The 26,231-nt window shown below is 41.4% G+C and overlaps 1 protein-coding gene across 1 annotated transcript in view; it reads left to right on the forward strand.

The window, feature by feature from the left end:
• The first annotated feature begins 915 nt into the window (after positions 1-915).
• DNAH3 (dynein axonemal heavy chain 3) overlaps positions 916-26,231 on the forward strand; it is a 279,857-nt gene continuing 254,541 nt past the window's right edge. The window contains exons 1-10 of the mRNA XM_053659488.1: positions 916-1,000; positions 2,708-2,736; positions 2,882-3,088; positions 5,037-8,572; positions 14,164-14,268; positions 16,364-16,586; positions 18,156-18,228; positions 18,566-18,740; positions 20,802-20,991; positions 22,452-22,647. Of these exons, the coding sequence (XP_053515463.1) occupies positions 8,543-8,572; positions 14,164-14,268; positions 16,364-16,586; positions 18,156-18,228; positions 18,566-18,740; positions 20,802-20,991; positions 22,452-22,647 (992 nt within the window). The 5' untranslated portion in view covers positions 916-1,000; positions 2,708-2,736; positions 2,882-3,088; positions 5,037-8,542. The remainder of the gene's footprint in view (positions 1,001-2,707; positions 2,737-2,881; positions 3,089-5,036; positions 8,573-14,163; positions 14,269-16,363; positions 16,587-18,155; positions 18,229-18,565; positions 18,741-20,801; positions 20,992-22,451; positions 22,648-26,231) is intronic.

A 26,231-nucleotide genomic window follows, 5' to 3' on the forward strand; every position in this document is an offset into this window, starting at 1 on the left:
CTTTCATTTAGAATGGAAGGGCAGATAAAGTGCTTCTCAGATAAGGTCAAGTTAAAGGAGTCCATCATCACTAAGCCCTTATTACATGAAATGTGAAAGGGACTTAGCTAAGAAAAAGAAGATAAAAAACTATGAACAGTAAAACAAGAATAAACTCACAACTATCAACAACTGAATCTAAGAAACAAAAACACAAGCAAGCAAACAACTAGAACAGGAACAGAATCAGAGAAATGGAGATCATATGAAGGGTTTTCAATGGGAAGGAGGAGGGGAGGAATGAGGGAAAAGGTACAGTGAATAAAAACCATAAATGGCAGGATCAAAATACACAGGGGGAGGTTAAGAATAGTATAGTTAATGGGGAAGCCAAACAACTTACATTTGCAACCCATGAACATGGACTAAGTAGTAGGGGTGGGGTGGAAATGCTGGAGGATGGGGTGGTGCAGGGTGGAGGGGCATAAAAGGGAGAACAAATTGGGACAACTCTAATAGCATAATCAATAAAATATACTTAAAAAAAAAAGAAAACTCTGGAGTAGTTGAACTACTACTCCAGATAACCTGAGCTCCAGAGATACTTCCAGGAGAGCTGGTTTAGGATATCTCTAGCTGTCTCAGAGGTAGCCTGAACACTCTTACATCAGGACAGAAGAGTAGTAAGGGAAACTCTCTGTGAGCCTCAGCTTCCTCATTTGTAAACCTCTCCGGGCTTGTCCAGGTGGCTGCAATAGGTTGGGGTTTGGTAGAATGGTGACATTGCTCTCTACCAGGATATGGCAAGCTCAGAGGTCAGAGGTAATGTGTACCTTCGGCTTAACAACCCGCGCGCAGGCCCAGGTCCGAAGAGGGGCGGGGCCTAGGGAAGGGGCAGGCCACTAGCTCCCTCTGGCCTGACGGCGTTTCCGCACCCTTCCCTCCTTAAATTCCTTTAGCTTCTCCAGCTCCCTCAGCTCCTCCTTCTACTCCGTGGAGCGCTGTGGCCTGCTAGCACCAGGTGAGAACTCGTAGCTCTTGCGCGGGGATACTGGGTGCCCTGCTGGCCAGGCCCCTTTGCCAGGCAGGACAGGTAGCGGGACGCAGGCGGGTGTTGAGAAGGTAGTCGGGGTAACCCGCCTGCAGCACTGCCCCCTCAGCCCCCGATCGCGGTTTAAGAATAAGGTGAGTGTAATCCTCGGAGGCCCTGTGACCGGAGCGCACACACTCCACAAACACGGTCCTCCACTTACCGCTGGATTTGTTGAAAGCGGGGCCAGCCTGATCCCATCGCCCCATCACGACCTTGCCCCTTCTTGGGAAACCAGGATTAATGAAAACGGGCGCCCTCCTCACTGGGTCTCTCTTTTCTCCTGAGAACCCTGTTGCCGTCACTGCAGGTCCCCAGATTCGTGACAGGATTCTGGAGTGTCCCCCTGAGCTCCCCTTTTCAGTCTCTTTGTCCGGTCGGGCCGGAGCCCCCTCTCTAGCGGCATCACCCCACTTTGGATCTCAGTAATCTGGGCACCGCCGCCGACCCCCTCCCCCCCACCTCATCTCGGACGCCCGAAGGACTAGAGGAGGCAGCACACAGTTCTCACATCTCTCACCCCCGGATGGGAGCGGTTGGCGCGCATTGTGCCCCGGGAGGGGCGGCGTGGCTGCGGTGCTGGGACTCAGCTGAGAAGGAAGACTAGCGGCAGGCACCGGAGGGCTCTGGACCTAATCCACCCCCACCCTGACAAACTACCCAAATCCTGAGCGGCCGGGTAGACCAGTAAGGGGAGTCAGGCTTGTTTCAGCTCGTTGCAGAAATCAGATTCGAAAAGCTGAGTGTTGGAAACATCCCAAATTCAAGATCTGTGCCAGCTGCAGCTTCAAAGACAGAATTTGGGGGTGGAGTGGTTAGTCCTCAATGTCCAAGAAGTTTCTGTTTCACAGAAGGGATTGTAGTAGAGGGGTATCTAGCTGAGTTGATTACAATGTGCTTTAATTTGCTACTAGATTCTATAAGTATTGATGGATATTCCAACCCCACACATGCTCAATCAGTATGTGGGATATTAAATGAAAAATAAATAATTATGTGAGATGGGGACAGTCCTGAAAATTTCAGTCTGTTGAGTCACAGAGTATAATTGTAGCCAAGTCTGCCCCTTTGACACCTTGTTAAGAGACAGAGATTTAATTACACACAAGTACATAGAGCATGATTTATGGCGCAGGGCAGTTGGCAGCTAGTCTAGTTTTGTGTGGGTAGTAAATATAGAAATTGCCCACCATTACTGTTGTTTGAGAAGGGCTTTTGGGGGGGGAAAAAGAAGACAATGGACTAGAAATAGTATATTCAGCCTTCTTGCTTTCTTCTATATATTTTTCAGTATTTTGTCTCAGAGATACAAAGCTCTCTGAGATAATACCATTAACATTTTGTTAGAGGACCTTTTAGACCTCTCACTATGGACATATGTATAAAATATTTAACCATATTACATATTTTATAATCTTTTTCTCACTTATGAGTATATATTCATGTCACCAAATAGCCACGTTATCATCTTAATAATTGAACAACACTTCATTAATAAATTTATCATTTAACCAATTTTCTACTAATGGACAGTTAGCTTCTTTCCATTGTTTTGCTATTTATTGTATATTATAAGCAGAGATGCACTGCACATCTTTTGGGTACATTTTGATATACCTGTTTGATTATTTCCTTCAGGTTCCTGGAAAAGAAAGTGTTGGATCAAGGTGTGTGCAATTTAAAATTTTGATAGATATTGCCAATTTATCCTCTATCTGTGTGCCCACTACCACTGTATGAAGACAGTAGAAGCTCTTGTTGGGTCAGTTGGGTAAGACCACTAATGGTTTAAGAAACTTTTGTTCCCTCCAGTGACAATAAGAGACTGGGCAACATGAGTGATTCACTTGCACGCTGCACTGGAGAGCTTACTGGTAGAAGAATTATTCCATAAGAGACAGAAGTGGGTTGCAGGATGGCCAAAGAGGAGACCATGAGTACATCAAAGGACTTGCAGAAGTTGCAGAGGAAGCTGTAACTTCTATGTTGCTCATAGAATCTGTCCAGAATAACTCAAAGGTCAGTTCCCAGTCAGTATGTATAATGGAAAGTCCCAAGTTAACATTACCTTAAACACCATAGAAAGCTATCTGTCAAGTACAAAAATGTGGAGGTAGGTCAAGAATCTTTACCTTACCATCCTGCAATGTCTAAGTTGTAACCATCAAACTAATTGTCCAAGATGGTTATCATCAATCATATCCATATTTCAGACAATAGTATGGAGAAGAGGGATAAAAGAGACTTGCAAGCCACCTTGAATTTCAGGAGACTTCCTGTAAGACAAACAAAAAACATCCAGTTTTATCTCATAAGCCAAAATTCTGTTGCATGACCACCCCTTGTAGCAAATGCAGTTCTTTAGCTGGATGTAGAGAAGCAGCTCACAGTCTGTCACAGATATCATAGTTTTTTTAGTTTTTTAAATTTTTATTTATTTTTCTTTTTAAGTGTATTTTATTGATTATGCTATTAAAGTTGTCCTATTTTTTCTCCCCTTTATCTCCCTCTGCCCTGTACCTTTCCTCCCACCAGCATTCTCCCCACCACTTAGTTCATGTCCATGGGTTATACATATAAGTTCTTTGACTTCTCCATTTCCTGTACTATTCTTAACTTTCCCATCTATTTTGTACCTACCAGTTATGCTTCTTATTCCTTGTACCTTTTCCCCTATTCTCCCCCTCCCTTTCCCCACAGAGAACCCTCCATGTGATCTCCATTTCTCTGATTCTGTTCCTGTCTAGTTTTTGCTTAGCTTTTCTTTTCTTTTTTTTTTTTAGGTTCAGTTTATTGTTATTTACTGTTCATAGTTTTTGATCTTCTTTTTCTTAGCTAAGTCCCTTTCACATTTCATATAATAAGGGCTTGGTTGTGGGGGTGCTCCACCAGCAGAGCTGCCCCTGGCTGCTGTGGATGAGAATAATTCTACCAAGATATGATCTGCTTGGGAAGGCTGGCCAGTATCTCAGAGGAGAAAGGTGTTTTAGCCTCTCTCTCAAAGGGCTTTTATTGAGTTTAGCTTGCATAGGGATGCATGTCAAAGAAAGGAGGTATGGTTTACAGATAACATTTCTGAGATCATGGGGGTCCTTTTAAGTCAGGGTCTGGTAGACAGGGTGATGCTGATCAGCTGTAAAACCTTGGGAGACAAACTTGTTTTGTGCTATGACCCTTAAAATTTAAATTGAGGACATTCTTAGCAAAGCAGGTTTCACAGGACTTTATGCATTCTTTCTTAGGCTAATTGCCCCCCACAGGGAACTGCTGATTCTGACAGAGAGCTGCATCCCCTTTTGGCCTTGTTTTAGGCCTAAATAATGTGGGGAAAGCAAGGCAGCCAAGAGATTAGGAGACTTTTTACAGTTAGAATGAGGATTCAGGCTATGATAAAGCCGAGGGGTGAAGGTTTTTTGTCCCTTCTTCATAATCCCCTAAGTCCTTCCCTGGTGGCCTCTTTGTGACCATGCCTGTCTTGGGTTGTCTGTCCCTTGAGTCATTGGCTACCGGTCATCCACCCAGGGCCAAGCAGGGTGTATATAAGTTTTGTCTGCTTAGTGACTTATGGCACCAAGGTTCACTAGCTGTGAGGCCTTTTCACCTTTCAGCAGGGTTACAGCCTCTGAAATCAGGCAGCATGGTTCCAGTGTTTGGTAATGATGAGCTCCTTTAACTTGACCTTATCTGGGAAGCACTTTGTCTGCCCTCCCATTCTAAATGATAGCTTTGCTGAGTAGAGTAATCTTGGATGTAGGTCCTTGCATTTCATGACTTTGAATCCTTCTTTCCAGCCCCTTCTTGCCTGCAAGGTTTTATTTATTTATTTTTTTAGAAATCAGCTGACAGTCTTATGGGAACTCCTTTGTAGGTAACTTGCTCCTTTCCTCTTGCTGCTCTTAAGATTCTCTCCTTATGCTTAATCTTGGATAACTTAATTACGATGTGTTTTTGGTGTGTTTCTTCTTAGATCCAACTTCTTTGGGACTCTCTGAGCTTCCTGAACTTCCTGGAAATCTCATTCCTTTGCCAGACTGGGGAAGTTTTCCTTCATTATTTGTTCAGATAAGTTTTCAATTTCTTCCTCTTCCTCTTCTCCTTCTGGCACCCCTATGATTTGGATGTTGGAATATTTAAAGTTGTCCCAGAGGTTCCTCAGTCTCTCCTAATTTTTTTTGAATTCTTGTTTCTTCATTCTGTTCCAATTGGATATTTATTTCTTCCTTTTGTTCCAAATCAATGATTTGAGTCCCGGTTTCCTTCCCTTCACTGTTAGTTCCCTGTACCTTTCTCTTCATTTCACTTTGCATAGCCTTCACTTTTTCCTCTATTTTGCAACCATACTCAACCATTTCTGTGATCATCCTGATTGCCAGTGTTATGAATTCTACATCTGATAGGTTGTATATCTCCTCATCACTTAATTCTTTTTCTGGAACTTTGATCTGTTCTTTCATTTGGGCCATATTTCTTTGTCTTGGTGCAGCAGTTACATTGTAAGGGGTGGAGCCTTAGGTAATCACCAGTAGAGGCAAGCCACTTGGTTGCTTTGTGGCACAGTATGTTGGGGAGTGATCCGAAAGGGAATGATACATCTTGCTAGTTTGCTTGGTTCTCACCCCCACTTTCTGTAACTTACCTTGCTTCCCACTAGCAGATTGTGCCCTTTCAGGTGCTGATTCCCAGGTGGGTGGGCTTGTGTACATTTTAGGGTCCCATGGGCCTCTCTAACAGACTCTCCTATGAGATTGGGAGTTTTTCCCACCACTGTAGTCCCCAGACAGGTTTTTATACTCAGAGATTTTGAGGCTTTATTTCCCCGCACTGGAACCCTGGGTTTTGTGGTTTGTCTCATTCCCCCATAGTTACTCTGGGTTTATCCACACTCCAATATTGTAAATCCCATACGCCAGCCACAGCCTCACCCATGTTGCCTTCCAGAGACTCCTCTCTGCCCTGCTGCTAGTCTCTGCCCCTTCTACCAGTCTGGATGAATGTTTTTTCTTTAACTCCTTGGTTGCCGGACTTCTATGCAGTTTGATTTTCTGGCAGCTCTGGTTATTTGTGTTTTTTAATTTGTTGTTATCTTTCTTTTGATTGTTCAAGAAAGTGAAGTATTCCTACCTATGCCTTCATCTTGGCCAGAACTCTCCTGGAAAGTTTTGATTGAGCATTACTTCTGAAATACAAGTGTCATGAGCTAAAGAGAGCCTTAAAGATTGATTAGATGAATATCTCCATTTTTCATAGGTGAATCTAAGCTCAAGTTCCTTGGTTCTAGGCAGAACCAAGAACACATGCTTTCTGGCCTGATCAGCTTTTTCAGCAGGGTTTCTTAGTGGCAGCTCTGTTGACACTCTGCACTGGAAAGTTCTGTGTTGAGGAGCCTGTCCTGCATTGCAGGAAGTTTAGCAGCATTCCTGGCCTCCATGCAGTAGATTTCACAAGTATTCTCTTTTCTCCCCAGTTGTGACAACCAAAAATATCCCCAGGCATTGCCGAATGTCCCCATGGTTCAATTGTCCCTGGTTGAGATCCTCTGCCATAGAGCATACTGATAAAGACTATGGGTTGGAGGGGTCCAACAGTCCTGGGCTCTGTTCCCAGGACTGACTCTGACTATGTGTCTTGGGATAAGTGACTTCACTGAGCCTCAGCTTTATCTGCAAAAGGATAAACCTGAGCACCGTCCTGCTACTGTACCAGAGTTAGTTGTCAGGCACTTTCCATCCTGAGGCTTTTGTTGACCTAATTTCTTTTGTGGCCTATGTCCATGGCATCCTGGAAAATAACTCTTTAGGCAAAGAGAAAAGCAACCACAGCGCTGAAGTGAGGACTGGCTTTAAAGAATTTAGCACATAGCTGGAACATAGCTATGTGCTATCTGATGGTATTACTTCTACCAACTCATGTTTATAGAAGTAATCAGGCTGGCAGACTGATTAGAAAAATAAGCTTGGAATTATAATAAAAATAAGCTAAGGAATCAGGCTATATCTCCACAATAGTCAAGAAAAGAGGAGCTAATGGTGGATGGAGGTTGGAGGACATGGACAGATAAAGAATCCCTAAGTTGTTATGTTTAGGTTAGTCCGTGTGGCTTCCTGCACTTGGTTCATCTGTAGTCTGATGGGTGTCCCAACCAGGAAAAGGGTTTTGTTTGTTTTGGAACAAAACTTTATGACCATTATTCTCTGGTGGATATTGTTTTGGAAAGCTGAATGGGGGCTTCCACCAGTATTTTTGTTCAAGGGTGCCATCTAGAGGCAGTTCTGTGAATCCCTAATTCCTTCCACCTCTGTCATTTTTGTAGGGCCAGCCAGGTTTTGCTTTTCTTGTGTGCTGTCTGCCTCCTCCACCACATTATTTATTTCCTGATGGCATCTCTCCAAGGCATCAGGATATGGCTCTTGATGGCCATTTGGTGGGTTAATAAGATAAATCCATTTACAGTCTCTTATATCTCTTTACAGTTACCTCTGCCTAAGTAGCTATTTCAGGACTCAGGAAAGACCTGCCAGTAGCGCTGGCACTGAATATGAAATGTATGAAAACTGTTCATATCACAGAGATGGGGACAACCTTAACCCCAGTGGACCTGTTCTCTCTGTATGGTCAGATTTAGCAAATAAAAATGCAGGACACCTGGGTTAATTTCAATTTCAGGTAAGCAGCATAACATTTTAATATTAGTATGTTCAACTGTTGAATGGGACATATTTATACTAAGAAAAATTTTGTTGTTTACCTCAAATTCTAATTGCAAAGGCCCAGTCCCTTATTGGTACCCACTTCTACATTCCTGGATCACTGATAACCACCCTCCCATCTTTCCTTCAGTTACCATATTTTCTGCTGACTGGCTGAACCTCCATTAAAGAGACACCAGGACACCAAGTGAAGTCAAGCCCAGTCTTGTATATGGGCACAGTAGAGGCCTCTCTTTCCCTAGCAACAGATACTGAAGGCTGGTTACGGGCTCCAGGACTTATGTTATAGCACCTCCAGTGTTAAAGCAGCCCAAGGGGGAAGAGAGAGAAGAGTTCAGGCTGCCAGGGATATTGTTTTGTAGAATGCTTCCTCCCTATTCTCTGTTTTAATATGAGACTCTGCTTCAATTTTTGCAGTAAACTCAGTGTGTTCCTGGAAAAGATCAAAGAGGAGTGGCCCAGTAGAAAGAGTAGCCACAGCAGGAGGAGTTGGGACGACAGCAGAAAGCCCAGCAGAACCCCAATGCTGCCTCTTTTTTCTCTTCCTTGCTTTTCTCTCTTCTTCTACCACAGAACTCCTCAGGGGGCTGAAGTCTATGACCTCAGAGAGGCAGCTCTGTGAACAGAGCTTTCAGAACATCTGAAAAGTTCCATTTTCTGTGTATCGCCATCAAACTCTAAGGAAGTGTGAATTTCAGAGCCACTGGTAAGAAAAGAAGAAACTGAGAACTCTTCATTTTTAATAGGTACAATTAGAAAGTACAACATGAATGATATGGACTGTTCATCTCCAAAGGTATGTGTGAATTTTAAGGTGTATTTCTTTTTTTAGTTAAATATTTTATTGTTGTTCTTGTATTTCTTTTTTTAACCCATATTTTTAACATATAAGGAATTGGGGAGTAGATGGGAAGGAGATATTTTGATCATAGACAAATTGCCATGTTAGATTCCTTGACTGAACAAGTGTGCTAGTCATACTTTTCTGTTGTGTCCTTTGAAATATGATTTGTGCTGAAGTAGGCTTTTTAGTTTTAGTCCAATCCTCCAATTTTACTGGGAAATATCAAGAGTAGACACCTAATTGTCCCTTTCCCTTCACTTTTAGGGCCAGTAGACTGTATATTCCATCCCACAGTTCCTAACACTGGCTGCACATCAGAATACCCTCATTCCCAAATATGCTGATCCAGAAGGTTTGGGGTGGGGCCCTGGAATCTGTATTTTTAGCAAAGACTCTGTGATTCTGCTAGAGCTGGTCCTTTGGAGAGCATTTGGGAATGGCCTCTTTGAAGGACATATGAACATCATATGCAGTCAGAAATAAGCCACAAGAAAATAATAGTTCTACTCAACCCGAGTGCCAGAATCTTGATTGTAAGAGCCAAGATCCATTAGGTACCCAGGTGCACTGAAGTTCCCAGAGGCACACTTTAAATGGAAACTTTCTGGGACTTCTGCCAAGATGGAGGCATAGGTGGAAACACTTTGCATCCTCGCACAACCAAATCTAAAAACAACAAAGTTTTAACAACAATAAACGCAATCAAACCACACAGAAAATCGACAATACAGAGTCCAAAAATAGCGAACCACTCAGCTAAACTTGTGAGAGGGGCGAAGCCAGCAGTGGAGTGGGTTGGGCAAAAAAGATCCCGACGGAGGCGGTGCGCAGGCAGCTGAGTGCTCGGATCCCAGGTGCGGGCTAGCTATTGGCGTACATAGGGAAGAGGCAAGGCTAGCTGGTTGTGGTTGGTTGCACATTTGGATGCAGATAAACCAGTGCAGAGGCCAGCATTGAGACCACGTGGCGCAGGGCAGCAGACTCGCACATTTGAGCTCAGATAAATAGGCAGGGGTCAGCGGTGAGGTGGACTGGGCTACCCGGAGAGGACTGCCATTGTTTCCTCTCTGACCCCGCCCCCACATACAGCATCACAAACCAGCAACCTGGGTGGCCCCGCCCTGGCGAACACATAAGGAGCCTCTCCTCATACATAACAGGCACGAACAGATCAAAACATGGCTCAAGAACAACTCAGAGCCCTAGAGCCAATAAATCTAAGCAACGAAGAAATAGCAAAACTTTCAGATGCACAGTTAAAAACACTGGTGATCAGGATGCTCACAGAACTGGTTGATTTTAGTCACAAATTAGAGGAACATGTGAAGGCTAAACTAATTAAAATGAATGGTAATGCACAGGAAACCAATAGTAATGGAAAGGAAACTGGTACTCAAATCAAGGGAGTGGACCAGAAGGAAGGAAAAAATGACCAAACAGAAAAATATGAAGAAACAATAATTCAAAAAAATGAGGAGAGGCTTAGGAACCTGCAGGACATCTTTAAACACTCCAATATCCGAATTATAGGGGTACCAGAAGGGGAAGAGGAACAATCACAAGTGGAAACTTTATTTGAACAAATAATAAAAGAGAACTTCCCCATTCTGGCAAAGGAAATAGACTTCCAGGAAATCCAGGAAGCTCAGAGAGTCCCAAAGAAGTTGGACCCAAGAAGGAACACACCAAGGCACATCATAATTACATTAACCAAGATTAAAGTGAAGGAGAGAATCCTAGAAGCAGCAAGAGATAAGGGGACAGTCACCTACAAAGGAGTTCCCATCAGACTGTCAGCAGATTTCTCAAAAGAGACCTTACAGGCTAGAAGGGGCTGGAAAGAAGTATTCCAAGTCATAAAATCCAAAGACCTACATCCAAGATTGATCTATCCAGCAAAGCTTTCATTTAGAATGGGAGGGCAGATAAAGTGCTTCTCAGATAAGACCAAATTCAAGGAGTTCATCATCACCAAGCCCTTATTTGATTTAATGATAAAGGGACTTACCTAAGAAAAAGAAGATAAAAAAGATGAACAGTGAAAGGACAGCAAACTCACAGTTATTAACAACCACACCTAAAACAAAAGCAAAATAAGAGGACGGCTAGATCAGGAGCAGAACCATAGAAATGAAGATCAAGTGGAGGGTTAGCAACAGGGGAGTGGGAGAAGGAGAAGGGGGGAGAAGGTACAGAAAATAAGTAGCATAGATGGTAGGTAGAAAATAGATAGGGGGAGGGCAAGAATAGTATGGGAAATATAGAATCTAAAGAACTTGAGACACATGTTCATGAACTAAAGGGGGGATGGTAAGGGAGGGGTGTGCAGGGTGGAGGGGAATTGAGGGGGGAATAGAATAAATGTAATGGCATAATCAGTAAAAAAAAAGAATGTCAAAAAAATAAATAAATGGAAACTTTATGAAATTAACATAGATTTGCTTATAATGAAGGGGCCCACCCTCTGAAATGAGAACTGCCTGTAATTTAAAAGAAAACTTAAGGATTAATATTTTTAACAAACCACTTTACATAAATGGGTAGTTCTTACAAAAAGCTTCCATCTCTTCCCTATGAAGAGAGAATTCTTAGCTAGGTATGGCTAAGGAAGTCAAGGAAACTTCCTATGTTCTGTTCTGGAATTGATTTCTAGATCTGCTGATCTTCTGTGTGTCCCACATGTTCCTGTCCCATGCACTGAGATCTTTTCTGCTATTAGGGTATTAATGGTTCTGTGTGTTTTTAAGTCTTAGTTTGTGCTTATGAACTACCTCAAAGTTTAGTTTGTTCTTCAGAAGTTCTTCCTCCTTTGTGCTCTGCAGAATGCTTTAGGCTGGTTTGCTTTCTTTAATATCCCAAGAATAGCTTATCTCTCTGTGACTCAGCTACCTCTATGTCTATCCCTTGGATGACCATCTCACAGTAAGAACACAAATAAGCCCTGACTGGTGTAGCTCAGTGGATCGAGTGTGGGCCTGTGAACCAAAGAGTTGCCAGTTCGATTCCCAGTCAGGGCACATGCCTGGGTTGCAGGCCAGATCCCCAGTAAGGGGGTGTATGAGAGGCAACCACACAAACATCAACCACACATTGATGTTTCTCTCCCTCTCTTTCTCCTTCCTTTCCTCTCTCTGAAAGTAAATAAATAATTTTGTTTAAAAAAACGGGGGGAAAAAGAACAAATAAAATTCAGCCTGGCTTAAACCCAAAGGAAATCTATGGGCTCAAGTAACTGAGAAGTCCAAGTTGGATCCAAGGGTCTAGCTGATAACATTGGGAATCTATCTTTCTCTTTCTGGTGTCTCTGCTTTCTTCTATGTTGATTTAATTCTAAGGAAGACTTATTCCCCATAAGGCAAAGTTTGCTAAGAGTGCCTCTTTCTCAATAGCTCTAATGAAAGTGTGAGGAAAGATGCTGAGCAGCCCAGCTTGGGTCACAGGCCTATGGCTGAACCAATCACTGTTTCCAGGAGGATGAAGTATTCTGACTGGCCAGACCTGTGTTACATGCTCTGTCCTGGAGCCAGGGGTTTGTATCAGCCCTCTGTATAACATGGGCTGGAATTAGAGTAGATGCAATTAGTTCTACTAGGGCTATATTCCACTCCTTCTGGTAGGAAGAGTAACTTCTCAATTGGTGTCAGGACTGAAATCAGGTTTATCCCAACCATGAAGCACTAATGCCAAGACGCCTCCTAAATAATGTCAACACCCTCCTTGACCACAAGAAGTCAGGGTTTTGAGGGGGTTTGTTTTTAGTTTTGGTTTAACTACTTACTCCTTCTCTTGTTATAACTTACTCAAGGCAACTGAAATTTGTGGTGTTTGCTCTTTTAATGAAAAATTTTATTTGAAATTATTTAAAAACTAGGCCAAGGGAAAGATTTCCACTGACCACAGATCCTGCTTGGCAAAGATGAAGTACAGACAACCCTAAGTTACCAATCAGTATCCGTTGTACATTTGGGATCCTGAAGGAAACCATTAACACCTTCTGTACTACTGCCCAAACCTACCTTGGATAGTATAGTACCTGCTTTCAAGTTGATACTAGGATGTTTTCATTTTATTCCCTCATCTGATATTAATTTCAGTAATGAAAGAGGGGGCTCCTGGAGATGATTGTTCAATTCTCAGATTTTTCAAATAAAGGTCAAGAGCAGAGAGACAGACATTGATTTAAATCAACAAAGCAAGTTATTTAAGTGGATAAACAACAGGGTCTGTGGGTCTCAAACTCATCTTGTTTGAGGTATAGTCTGAGCATCCCCATGTTTCATAAAGTTCTATTGGTTGCTGCCACCATTTTTGAGAACTACTGAATGAGGCCATTAGATCAGTAGTTTACTGATTGCAGGCTCAAAATGAATCTCTGTTTACAGGTTTGCACATTTTTAAGACCAGCACATTTTTTAAGTAATTTTTTGTGGAAATGGTACTTACTGTTTCCATTGTGTTGGGATATGGAGCAATATGCATTTAAAAGCATCTTTGTGTGGCTAATATGTGTCACCTTTCTTCTCATACCCTAATTTCTTCAGCTAGAATATGGTTATAAAAATTGTTATATAAAAAGTGCCCAGTACTTAATAATTTGGAATAATGGCAGATGTCATTATTTTGCAAGGTTGAGAGTCATCAGTGAGGGGTTGACTGGGGATTAGGGATGGCTAACATCTGATTCATATATTCCTATCCCCACTTCCCATTGCCAGTTACCTTGCATGATATATGCTGACCCAAATAAATCAAGTCAATCTAATGTCTCATATTACACAGGAATTTAATCCAAAGTCATCACCTAGGGTGAACAATCACAGAGTCAAATTACCCTGAGAATCCCTTAAACTATCTTTAATATGCTGTTTAACAATACCTCTCAGTAAATCCAGCCCAGCAGTTTTTGTCTAGTATTAGGACAAATTGCAATGTCTCCATCACTACCCAAGATGTAGTAGTTGGCCTGCATGTAGGGGCTGTATTACAGGACAGAAGCACACACAACATCATGCAACATTGCAGTCACTGTCAGCTCTGCTCAGGAGAGGCACTTGGTAACTAAGAGTTTACCCTGAGGCTTACTCTCTGAATGGAATGGTGGGCTCAAACACTCACATGTTTAAGTGATTTATTTTTTACAGGAAGCATAGCATTGCTATGTTAAACACACATAACATGCTATTGCACAAGCAAACTTCTATTTGGCATTTTGCATATGTGAAATGCAAGAATCTATTTTTTAAGGCAACCCCTCTAGTCACAAGCCAGGGCAGGGCAACTTAGGATGCCCTTAGAATTTGGGCACTTCCAAGGGAAAAAAATAATCTGAATTTGCTCAAAGAGGTGTAGCCAAGGAGGGGATGTGGGAGGAGAGACAGATTGATAATTTAAAAACAAGACCTACATAATGCATGGGGATGAGAAAAGTTTTGTGGCAGAACTCTGAGCCTAAAACTGTTCCTGGGGATCTCTTTACTCTTTACCCACTTGGAGGCTTGGGAATCCTTCCTAATTCATAGAGACTTTGTTCCTGTTTTCCACAGATCCCCCAAAATGACTCCATACATCATATGAGCCACTCCCAGATGCAGCCTGAGCTGCCCCCTCTGCCTGTATCTGCTAAAGAGGAACCATCTGAAATCTATCAGGTACATTCTCCTGGCTGCTGGTCTTCTGCTGGTACTAGTGGGGGCCAGACAGTCAAGACTTTACCAATGTGATTAGTGGCCTTTGTTATTTCTGTAAATGGAAAAGGCTATAGCAGCAAGGGAGAAAGAACTATGCAGTAGCACAAAGGTGAGTTAGAACTTGGCCTTCTCACTTACCTGTTGTGTTCTTTAAACTCCTTGAATTTCTTCATCTTCAGTTGTAAAGTGAGAGTAATTATATCTACTTTATAGTCATGTCTGTAAGAAATAAAGACAATAGAAACAAATTTCCTGACTCACAAACTTACTGCTTATTGAAAGTTAGACTTCAAAAATCATGATCACAGCAGTCAGAGAAGTACAGTTGGTCTCGATTCAGAAAGTATGTGTGCACTAGCCGGTGTGGCTTAGTTGGTTGGAGCATATCAGTTGCAAATTCAATTCCTGGTCAGGGCACATACCTAGGTTGTGGGTTTGATCCATCCCTGGTCCAAGAGGCAACCCATGCTTCTGTCTCACATTAGTCTTTCTCTCTCTCCCTTTCTAAATTGTCTCTAAAAGCAATGAGAAAATGTCCTTAGATGAGGAGAAAAAAATGTGTTTTTTTAAATGAGATTATTTGCAGTGAATTTGCAGCATATATTCGGTTGGCCAAAAAGTTTGTTTAGCTTTTTCCATACAATGGTTCTAGAAGTACTTAGTTTTCTTTAACTTCATTTAAAACAATTAAATTATATTGTGGTAGCTGTCATATCAGTGTACATTTAAAAAAATCAAAATTGGTGGATTTTTGTGCAGCTGTTTTAATATTGAAGATGTAAGAAGATACACAGCATTGTCATTGTATTATGCTTTATTATTTCAAGAAAGGTAAAAACTCAACTGACACACAAAGTAAGATTTGTGCAGTTGTTGCAGACCACTCTGCCTGATTTTAGGAATTGTATCTCTACCCCTTGTGGCTAAGGGTGAGGGATGACCTCTGGAGTACCAGCTGCAGGAGACAAAGCTTATATCTCTGGTAACAAACACTGCCTCAGTTTCCTCTCCTTGCCCCCAAAGCTTGGTCAGAAGTCAACTAAGCCAGACTCCATTACTTGGGAGGCCTTCATGGAAGGACTCAGGTGGGGGGGGGGCTGCAACAAAGAGGGAGCAATGGACTCTTGCCCCCCCCAACAGCTTTGACAAAGCATGAGTCCCCATGTTCTCTGGGAGAAGCGCTTCCTGGCTCTTAAGCCTGAATACCTGATGGGGACAGGTGCAGCTCCTTGCTTTGCTAGAGAGTGTCCTGGGGAAAAATCTGGCATCACAAAGACTTCCTGATAAACCTGTGAAATCTGCTCTGCTAAGAGTGCTTTCATTCATATGTTAAGGGTTCCAGCAAGAAATCCTAAAACTCTGTTCCTGACAGATTTGGACTCATAGTAAGCCCTCAGATTTGAAATGTTACCTACTGTTTGATCCTTGCCACCCTATATTCCTGTGTATTAGAACACACAATAAAAGGCCCTGGAGGAGGGCGCTAGAGGCCTTTTTCTCCTCAGAGAAACTGGCCACTGCTGGCCTTTGTCTCCCCTGAGAAACTGGCCACTGCTCACTTCTCCTAACCAAGCAGATCAATTCATATCTCTATCATATTCATTCTCATCCATGGCAACTGGGGGGACTCACGAGGAAGTTATCCCCACATGCAGTGTATGCAAAAGTTGCTGTGACTGATTGAACATGTGAAAAGTGGTTTGTGAAATTTCTTGGCACTATTGACATTTGGCCAAATAATTCTTTGCTGTGAACCTGTCTTATGCCTTGGAAGATTGTTTAGCAGCACCCCTGGCTACCCACCAGAAGCCAATAGCAGGAGATAGCCAACATACTTAGAATATCCAAATCAATAAAGTTATTGGTGAAAATAAAAAAATATGTCTTTTATTTTATGGAAAAAAACTAAACAAACTTTTTGGCCAACCCAATAGAAACAGCTTAAGGCATGTTGGGCCCTATGAGTCTCAATGAGAGTATAGCCCCGGCCCTTCCACCCCAGACTCTACAAGACACGATCCTCATTATGTCTCACTCTGCATTTCTTCCTCGGTAGACTGTCATGTCGCACAGCTTTTATCCCCCATTGATGCAACGCACATCATGGACCCTGGCTGTACCCTTCAAAGAACACGACTGCCACCGTGGACCCAGTGATTCCATTGCCAACAATTACTCCTTGACAGCTAGGGACCTGAAGATGAAGGACCTGCTGAAGGTCTACCAGCCTGTCACCATCAGTGTCCCTAGGGAAAGGACCATTCAGCAGCTGCCATCAGGTATTTGTGGCATTGTGCCACAACAGCTCAGAATGGGGTCTTAGAGGGAGATTTATAATCCTGGGTTTTAGTCCTGGCTTCACCTCTTGCTGCAGCTAATTTCAGATTACCTCAAAGACTCTCAGTTTCCTCATCTATAAAGTGGGAATGATTGATTTAGCTAACCTTATATTTACCATACACCATGAACCTCACATTACAATGCACCAAACACTTCTCTGTGTACTTGTGTTAATTTGTTATATGCCATATAAGAAGTTATCCCCAAAATTAATAGTTTAAAATAATCACCACTTATTATCTGATAGTTTCTGTGTATCAGGAATCTGGGCATAGCTTAACTGGGTGATTCTGGCTTAGAGTCTCTCACAAGCATGCAGCCAAGGTGTCAGCCAGGGCCATAGTCATCTAAAGGTCACTAGGGAAAGATCCTCCTCCAAGTTCACTCACATTCTCAGTCCTTGCTGCCTGTTGGCCATAGACATCAGTTTTCTACCACATGGCCCTCTTGACAGGGCAGCTGTAACTTCTGACTTCCCTCATAGAGAACAAGGGGGAGAACAAGAGAAAGAGGCTCTACCACAGTCTTTTTGGGACTTAATTTTACAAGTGACATTTTATCACTTTTGCCATATTCTTTTTGTTAGAAGTGAGTTGCCAAGCCTACATTCATAGGGATTTCACAAGGGCATGATACCAGGAGGTGTAGGGGTCATTAGGAGCTATCTCGGAAGCTGCTCACCATAGTACTTTGTACGTATTATTTTAATCTACCTGGTACACATATATCTGATCCTTTAGTAATTCTTGTTAGATGTATGTTGGAACAATATCTTTTTAATTTTTAAAGAGTATTTTGTCTATTATTGTTATTTCTGGAGCAGATTGAGGAGCTGAATATGAACTCAAAAATACATCTTGAGTCTTCAGTTCTCTTTGATTCTCTCAGAATGTCAATTTAATATTAGTATGTCATTAACACTTCTCTATTACTTGTTAATTTCCTTAGGCTAAAAACTTAAACAAGTTTAATAGTAGAGTTTTATGTCATTTATTAAATTTATTTGTAGTTATTCTCTGTTGCAAATGATACTGCTTTTTCTATTTGCAATGATTTTATTTGTTGCCAATGATAGTTGTGTTTTATTTATGATAGTCATATAATATTCCCTTTAAAATAAATATATTAGTTTTAAAAGTCTGATTCTATTTAAAAAAATATGAAACAATAATATACCTGACATTTAGAAAACAGAGCAACAGTGTTGGTGAGTGAATTGAGTAGGCAGTTATTAATACCTGTCAAATGTATGGATGAATGGATAGTATGCTCACCCCCACTGCACAGTTGGGGAAGCTGATACCTGAAGTGATGAAGTCACTTCTTCAGGGTCACGTAGGTAATTAGTAGTGTGGGTGGGACCAGAGCCCATATCTCCTGCCTCATCCCACCACACCAGTTCACCCCCTTTGTGTGCTTCTGGACAGTCCTGAAAGTCACATCCCTGTGGACAGAGGATGGCCCAAGGCCACTGCCATCACTGATGTCTTTCTTCTCCACTATTCCAGTAATAAAAACCTCATCAGAGCCCAACAAGAAGAAAATGAAGTTCTCCCCTAGAAACAAAGAGATTCCTACCAGGTAAGGTGTTCCTGTGGGTATAAGGGATTTCAGAACACCAGACTGAACCAGAAAAAGCCACGTTCTCATTAAGATCATCCTCTGCTTCTTGGCTTCACAGCATTCCCAGACACCCAGTAACCAGTGAGTTTTTTTTCCCACAAATCCCCTTAATCTAAAACAATGTTAGACTAAAGAGAATAAATAAATTAATGAACTGAGCAAACCAATGCTAACATAACTATATGGTGTTCCATAGTTAAAGGTCATCAATGACACTCATATGGCTGGAGAAAAAAGTCTTGACACCACAGAACCTCTACACAGAATCAAGGGCTGAGCTGTGTCTTCTTTTCAGGACCAAATTAGCCCACCACACCTCAACCTCCTCACCCAGGAAGAAGGAAGTGGTGAGCTCTTTGACCCCCCCAGGAAGCAGACCAATGAGTCCAGAAGAACAGATTAACATGATGTTACAGAAGGAGATGGAAATAGACAGTAAAGAAGCCAAGCCATCTGAATCAGACTTGGAGGTATGTTCTTGTTACTTCCTTTATCTCAATTTGTTGGGTGTTACTGTTGGCATCTTAGTGATTCTAACCTGGAGAAAAACAGTAATCATCCAGGGCATGTTTTAAAAATACTGGAGTTCAGAGCCCAGAACAGTTTACTCAGTGTGTGTGTGTGTGTGTGTGTATGTGTGTGTGTGTGAATTATCTGCTCTAGAAATCAGCACCTTTGAATCCTCTGAGAACATAAATTGCAAAATGGTGACCCACAGGCAAGGGTTGCCAGATTTTGAAAATTAAAAACAAAACACAAAGTAAGATACCCAGTTAAATTTGAATTTCAGGTACACAGTGAATAATTTTTTAGTGTAGGTATATCCCAACACATCTAGCAACCCTACCATAAGCTGAATTTGGTCTATGGATGGGTTTTTTTCAGATTTTATTTATTTTTGGAGAGAAGAGAAGGGAAGGAGAAAGAGAGGAAGAGAAACATCGATGTGAAAGAGAAACATTGATCAGTTGCCTCTCCCATGCACACTGATGGGGACAGAACCTGTAATCCAGGCATGTGCCCTAACCAAGAATCTAACTGCCAAACTTCTTCTTTGTGGGACAACACTCAACCACACTGGTCAGGGCATATCGATGTTTGTTGAAGATGAGGGAAAGCTCACATAAGCTAAATTTTTAACCTCTCTTGAGAAAAATTAAGATATTTGATTAGTTAAGATTAGTAAGCTGCCTCCTTTAAATGAGAGATACATTCTCCAGTTTGTCACAGTCTCCACCATTTCTTCTTATTTTTTTTTTATGTTCAGCCAGCTTTCACTTGTTAATGTTACCTGCTTGATTCCAGGTAGGCTTTCAAGTTTCTAATCTCTTTCTAAAGAACAGTAAATAAAACTTTAGCTCAAATAGCTCATGAGTGTATTTTGTATAATGAAATGATTAACAATAAAAACTCATATATGCTATTGGCAAAATTTGATGCTAAACCCATGTTGAGTCCATTCAAGAGCTGGGTACTATGATTATTTCTACTGCCCAGGTGTGGAAATTGGGGTGTTTACTGATTCAACAACTTGCTCAAGATTATACAGTCAGTGAGAGACAAAGCTAGAACTTAGCTGACACTAGATCTGGCTGATAAATAAAGTCTCTGTGCTCTTAAGAGCTACCCAGCATTTCTCAAAACTGCCTGAAAATTAGAGTCATTTGAAGTGTTTCTTTAAACCACCCCAAACTACCTGAGGAGGCATCTGTGAACCTGCATTTTAACCAGAGCCTCTTTCCCCACCCCAGGCAGCTCTTATAATATGGGAGTATGGAAGTTTTTCCTATATAATCAGCTTCCATTAATATTGGAGAAAGGTGAGCTCAGCCTCTTCTGACCACGGACAATCAGCACTGAAACCCAAAGCTAATTTCAAACTATTTCCTACACTTAGTGCTTCTCATCAATCTAAAATAATTCATTTCTAAAGCAACTCAGCCATCCAGCAGCTTAGAGGCCAGCCCTAAATAAACAAAACTTGCTGTTGTTACTAGGTCACATTGGCCATTTTTTTCACCTTGTGCATCTGTTGCTTTTCTAAACTCAAAAGACCATGGTTGGATTTGGAGAAGTGTAAGTCTCACTAGGTCTTTGGGGAATTTTTCCCCAACTGACAGCTATAAGCCACAGGATCAAAGTACTCTGTAGAGGATCATGTTGTTGAGGAGAGTGAATTGTTTGAATCCATTTAAGGAGTTTGTCATTTCTCTTCTTAAAGCTCAGCAGATATGCTCCCTTGTCCCCACACTTATTTCTCTATTCCTGTCTGCATGGCATTTGACAAGTCCTTTCCAGTTCACTGAAATCTCTGCAGCTTTGGCTGAATCCTCCAAAGTCATGGGAAAAACTTGCCAGGGATCTTGTAGAAATGAGTGTGAAATTACAGGGTCAGAAAGCATGATTGTAGTGAGTGAAGGGTGGGGATGGGTGCTATGCGAACACAGCCTCCTGGCAGCTGATGGGTGTGGGCAGGTGGGCACAGTTCACCAATCATGATTATTTTTTTTCTGGTGGCATGTTTATGGAAGAGATATTCTTACTATTTGACCAATGGAATCCGAAAAGATATGATTGCCCCTGAGGAGGATGAAGTGATGGTTCGGATTTCAAAGCTGGTTCCTAACACACTGCTGACAAGTCCCTTCCTGGAACCCCTGGTAAATTTACTCATGGAGGAGAAGGAAAATGACTATTACAATAGTCTCATCAAAAGCATTGGTAAGGCTGGGCAGAAATGCAGCAGGGGGTTCCCATGTAGGGGGCACCTTCTTTCCTCTCACTCTCAGTGTTCTACCCTGATTCTTCTGAAAATGCCAAAAGCATCATTCACCTTTTAATTCACCACCACTAATGCCTATATTAACCCTTTTCACACATTATTGTGCATCTGCTTAAACTGGGGGTTCTGGTTAAAATGCAGACTCTGATGCAGTAGATCTGGCACAGGCCCAAGGTTTTGAATTTCTAACAAGCTCCTAGGTGAGGCAGCTACCCTGCTGAGGGCAACATTCAGTACTTGCCTCTTCTCTCAAGTTTTTTTTTTTACCTCTCTACAACCCTCTGTGGTCACTCCATTCTCTTCACGTACAGCACTTCTTCTCTCTACTTTCAACTCACCCTGCTTTGGAACTTCTGTGCTGCTAATTCTTTACCATTATTTAAGACTAGCCTTGCCTTTGCATTTCTTATGGGTATCAGCTGCTTTATCAGTCTGTTAGGTCTATGGTGGTGAAAGATGTCTTATTGACCCTTACTCCCCTTCATCTGTGGTCCCAGGTCTTGTACTCATAATAGGTCATGGGAACTACTTAATGATGGTGCGTAATGTGAGAAATACATCAAAGAAGGGAGTGATCATGTTAGTTTCCGACCTTCCTGTTTTATCTGGATAACAGCTGTCTTTAACAACTTGTCTAGTTATTTTCAATTTCCTAATGAACTTTTTAATGGTGTCAGTGGCATCTAATGGTTCCTTGCCTACTACAGGGTAGAACCAAACTTGTAAGGATAAACATGTGTAGTCCTTCGAATTCCAGCCCCAAACTTCTTCTCCATTCTTACCACCTTAAACTCTAAACACTTGCATCTGATATTTCTGCCACAGAATGGACAATAGCTCTTGGATCATGTTATATAAAAGCTATGAAGCTGTGCTTTATTACATGCTGTTTCTTCTGCCACTGGTACTCTTCCCTTCTGGTCCTGTCTGAGAAGATCCTACTAATTCTTTATGACCCAACTCAAATGTTACCTTCTCTGTGAAGCTTTTACCAATCTTTCTTTCCTTAGCATGTGAGATTTTTGGTCTCTGAATTTTCATCATAGTATCTGGTATCATCCATTGTGTTAATTTTGCTTGGTAACTATTTTGGTATGAGAAGTCAATTAGTGATTAATGAGGTATTAGCAAATACTAGCTTATTGTCATGCACAGTGCTAGATATTCTAACAGGATACAATTCCAGGTTCTTTTAGTGCTCTAAACTGTGTAGTCACTCACCTCCTTCCCAGATATACCTTCAGGAAGAATAAACAGAACAGAATGGAGTTTCCCCAATTTACTTATCTTCAGGGGATTACCAACGACCTTTCAAGTGTTTATCTTCTAAGTGTTGAAGCTAAGAGCACAGAATACTCACTGTCTCTGCTGAAAACAGTATTTACCCTATTGGTTATAGTTGATTACATACTTATGGACCCAGAGGAAAGAAAGAGGCTCTTCATCAAGAGCATCCCCTGCCTGTTCCCTAAAAGAGTGATCCGGGCTCCCGTGCCCTGGCACAATGTCTACAAGAATGCCAGGAAGTGGAATGAGGAGCACCTGCACACAGTGAACTCCATGATGCTCAACCTGGAGGAACTATGGTTTTCAGAGTAAGAAAAAACCTTTCTTTTCCTTTTTCCTCTCTTTATTACTTCCACACTTAATGCTGGGCACTATGGACTAGCCCTGCCCTTGAAGTAAAATGACAAGAATCCTAGAACCACATCCAAGAATCCTAAGTACCACATCCATCTCGACAAAAAAGTATGTTAAACTGTCCACAAGGGGTCAGTGGCCCTTCCTGTGCTCCCTGGCACCCATGTCTCTAAGCACTGGAGCACACTGGTTAAAAGCACAGATGTGGAGCCAGCTTGCTCAGGTCCAGGCCTTGACTCTACTGCTTCATGAGTAATATATATGGGTATGCCACATCACCTCTCTGTGCTTTAACACTGAATCTGAGATGAGAGCTCCTACTTCATAGGGCTGTAGGAGGAATAAATAAGTTGATGTATGCATTACAGTGCCTGACATAAGTACCCAGCATGTGTTAATGAGCCATTACCTCCATTATGACATGTGTTTCACTGAATTCTAATATGTCTATTTGTTTGTCTCTCTCTAATGTAGGAGATGTATGGATGCTTGGGTATTATTTCTTTATGTAACACAGTTTCAGCACAGTATGGCAAGCAGTAGTCTCAGTTTAATTCATCAATGACTAAATTAGCTACAGGAATTATAGAAGTCAGAGGATGCAGGAGTACCTTTTTTTCTCTTAAAATTTTCTAAATTGAAATATAATTCACACACCATAAAATCCACCCCTTTAACATATACAATGCAGTAGTTTTTTAGTGTATTCACAAATTTTTTACAACCCTCACTACTCTAATTTAAGAATATTTCAGTGATCCTAAAAACCGTGCACCCATTAGCAGTCACTCCCCATTCTCCCCTCCTGTCTGCACAATGCAACCACTAATCTGCTTTCTCTCTCTGTGTGTTTACCTGTTCTGAGCATACCACCTATTCCATTCATAAAAATGAAATTATGTGGACCTTTGTGTCTGGCTGCTTTCACTCAACATGATGTTTTCACAGTTCATCCACATTGAAATGTGTTCGGATTTCATTTCTTTTTATGGCTAAACAACATTTCATTTATGGCTATTCCACATTTAATTTTTTTTATTTAATTGTTGTTCAAGTGCAGTTTTCTGTCTTTTAATCCCATCCCAGCCCACCCATCAGTGCTCCCCACCTGCCTACGACTTCCATCCCCTTTAGTTGTTGTCCATATGTCCTTTATACTAATTCCTGTAAATCCTTCCTTTTACCCCCGAAATAACCTCCCCTCTCCCCTCTGGTTACTGTCTGCCTGTTCTCTATTTCAGTGTCTTTGGTTATATTTTGCTTGCTTGTTTGTTTTGTTGTTTAACTTACAGTTAAGGTGAGATCATATAGTATTTGTCTTTCACCACCTGGCTTCTTTCACTCAGCATAACACTTTCCAGTTCCATCCATGCTGTTGCAAAGGGTAGGAGCTCCTTTTTTTCTGCTGAATAGAATTCCATCATGTATATGTACCATAGTTTTTGGATCCATTCATTTACTGATGGGACCTAGGATGCTTCCAGCACTTGGCTATTGTAAATTGTGCTTCTATGAACACTGGGGTGCATAGGTTCTTTTGGATTGGTATTTTAGGATTCTTAGGATATAATCCTAGCAGTGGAATTTCTGGGTCAAAAGGCATGTCCATTTTTAGTTTTTTTAGAAAATTCCGTACTGTTTTCTATAGTGGTTGTACCTGTCTGCAATCCCACCAACAATGGATTAAGGGACCCCTTTTCTCCACAACCTCTCCAATGCTTGTTGTTTGTTGCGCTGTTTATGATGGCCATTCTGACCAGAGTAAAGTGGTATCTCATTGTGGTTTTAATTTGCATCTCTCTGATAGCCAGTGATACTGAGCATCTTTTCATGTGTCTCTGGATCTTCTGAGGTCCCCCTTGGAGAAATGTCTGTTCAAGTCCTTTGCCCAGTTTTTAATTGGATTGCTTGACTTCTTAGAGTGGAGTTGTGTAAGTTCTTTGTATATTTTGGAGATTAAACCCTTGTCTGAGGTATCACTGGCAAATATGTTTTCCCTTGTAGTTGGCTCTCTTTTTATTTTAATACTGTTTTCTTAAGCAGTGCAAAAGCTTTTAATTTTGATGAGATCCCATTTGTTTATTCTTTCCTTTATGTCCCTTGCTCTAGGGGACATATCAGTAAAAATGTTGCTCTGTGAAATATCTGAGATTTTCTTGCCAATGTTCTCCTCTAGGACTTTAATGGTGTCATGGCTTATCTTTAAGTCTTTTATCCACCTTGAATTTATTTTGGTGTATGGGGTAAGTTGGTGCTAGACTTTCATTTTTTCCCCCATAGCTGTCCAGTTTTCCCAGCACCATTTGTTGAAGAGGCTATTTTTAGTGTTGCTGCCCCCTTTGTCAAATATTAATTGACCATAGAGACTTGGGTTTATGTCTGGGCTCTCTGTTCTGTTCCATTGGTCTATATGCCTGTTTTTATGTCAGTACCAGGCTGTTTTCATTACAGTGGCCTTGTAATACAGTTTGGTATCAGGTATTGTCATCCCTCCTACTTTGTTCTTCTTTCTCAAAATTGCAGCAATTATTGGGGGTCATTTAGGGTTCCATATAAATTTTTGAAGTGTTTGATCTATATCTGTGAAATATGCCATTGGTACTTTAATAGGTATTGCACTGAATCTATGAATTGCTTTGGGTAGTAGGGACATTTGATGATGTTAATTCTTCCAATCCATGAACATGTTATATGTTTCCATTTGTTTGTGTCTTCCTTGATTTCTTTTTTCACTGTTGTGTAGTTTTCTGCATCCAAATCTTTTACCTCCTTGGTTAGGTTTATTCCTAGGTCTTCTATTTTCCTTTCTGCTGTATCAAATGAGATTTTTTTCTTGATTTCTGCTTCTGCTGTTTCATTGTTAGTATACAAAAATGCCTTTGATTTTTGGATATTGATTTTGTATTCCACTGTTTTGCCAAATTCATTTATTACCTCAAGCAGTTTTGGGGTAGAGGCTGTAGGATTTTCCATGTACACTATCAAGTCATCTGCAAACAGTAAGTTTTGTTTCCTCCTTTCTGATTTGGATGCCTTTTATTGCCTTTTCTTGTCTGACCACTGTGGCTAACACTTCCTATACTATATGGAATAGAAGTGGTGAAAGTGGACAACCTTGCCTTGTTCCTGATCCTAGTGGAATAGTTTTTTTTTAAATTTATTGAGTTATTTTTCAAGTACAGTTTTCTTTTGTCAATTTCTCCCATCCCAACCCCCCCTCCGCCCCATCTCCCCACCTCCCTCCCATCCCCCCCTCCCCACAACCTCATCCCTGTGTCTTTCATACTTGTTCTTCAAAATCCCTCCTCGTTTTTCCCCTTAAATTCCCTTCCCTCTCCCCTCTGATTGCTGCCCACTTGTTCTCTATTTTAGTGTCTTTGTTTTTATTATATTTGCTTGTTTATTTTGTTATTTAGCTTCCTGTTAAAGGTGAGATCATATGGTATTTGTCCTTCAATGCCTGGCCTATTTCACTCAGCATAATGCTTTCCAGTTCCATCCATGTTGTTGCAAAGGGTAGTAGCTCCTTCTTTCTCTC

The sequence above is a fragment of the Artibeus jamaicensis genome, unplaced genomic scaffold, assembly GCF_021234435.1.
Source record: "Artibeus jamaicensis isolate MK-2021 breed Jamaican fruit bat unplaced genomic scaffold, CSHL_Jam_final scaffold_666, whole genome shotgun sequence".
Lineage (NCBI taxonomy): Eukaryota > Metazoa > Chordata > Mammalia > Chiroptera > Phyllostomidae > Artibeus > Artibeus jamaicensis.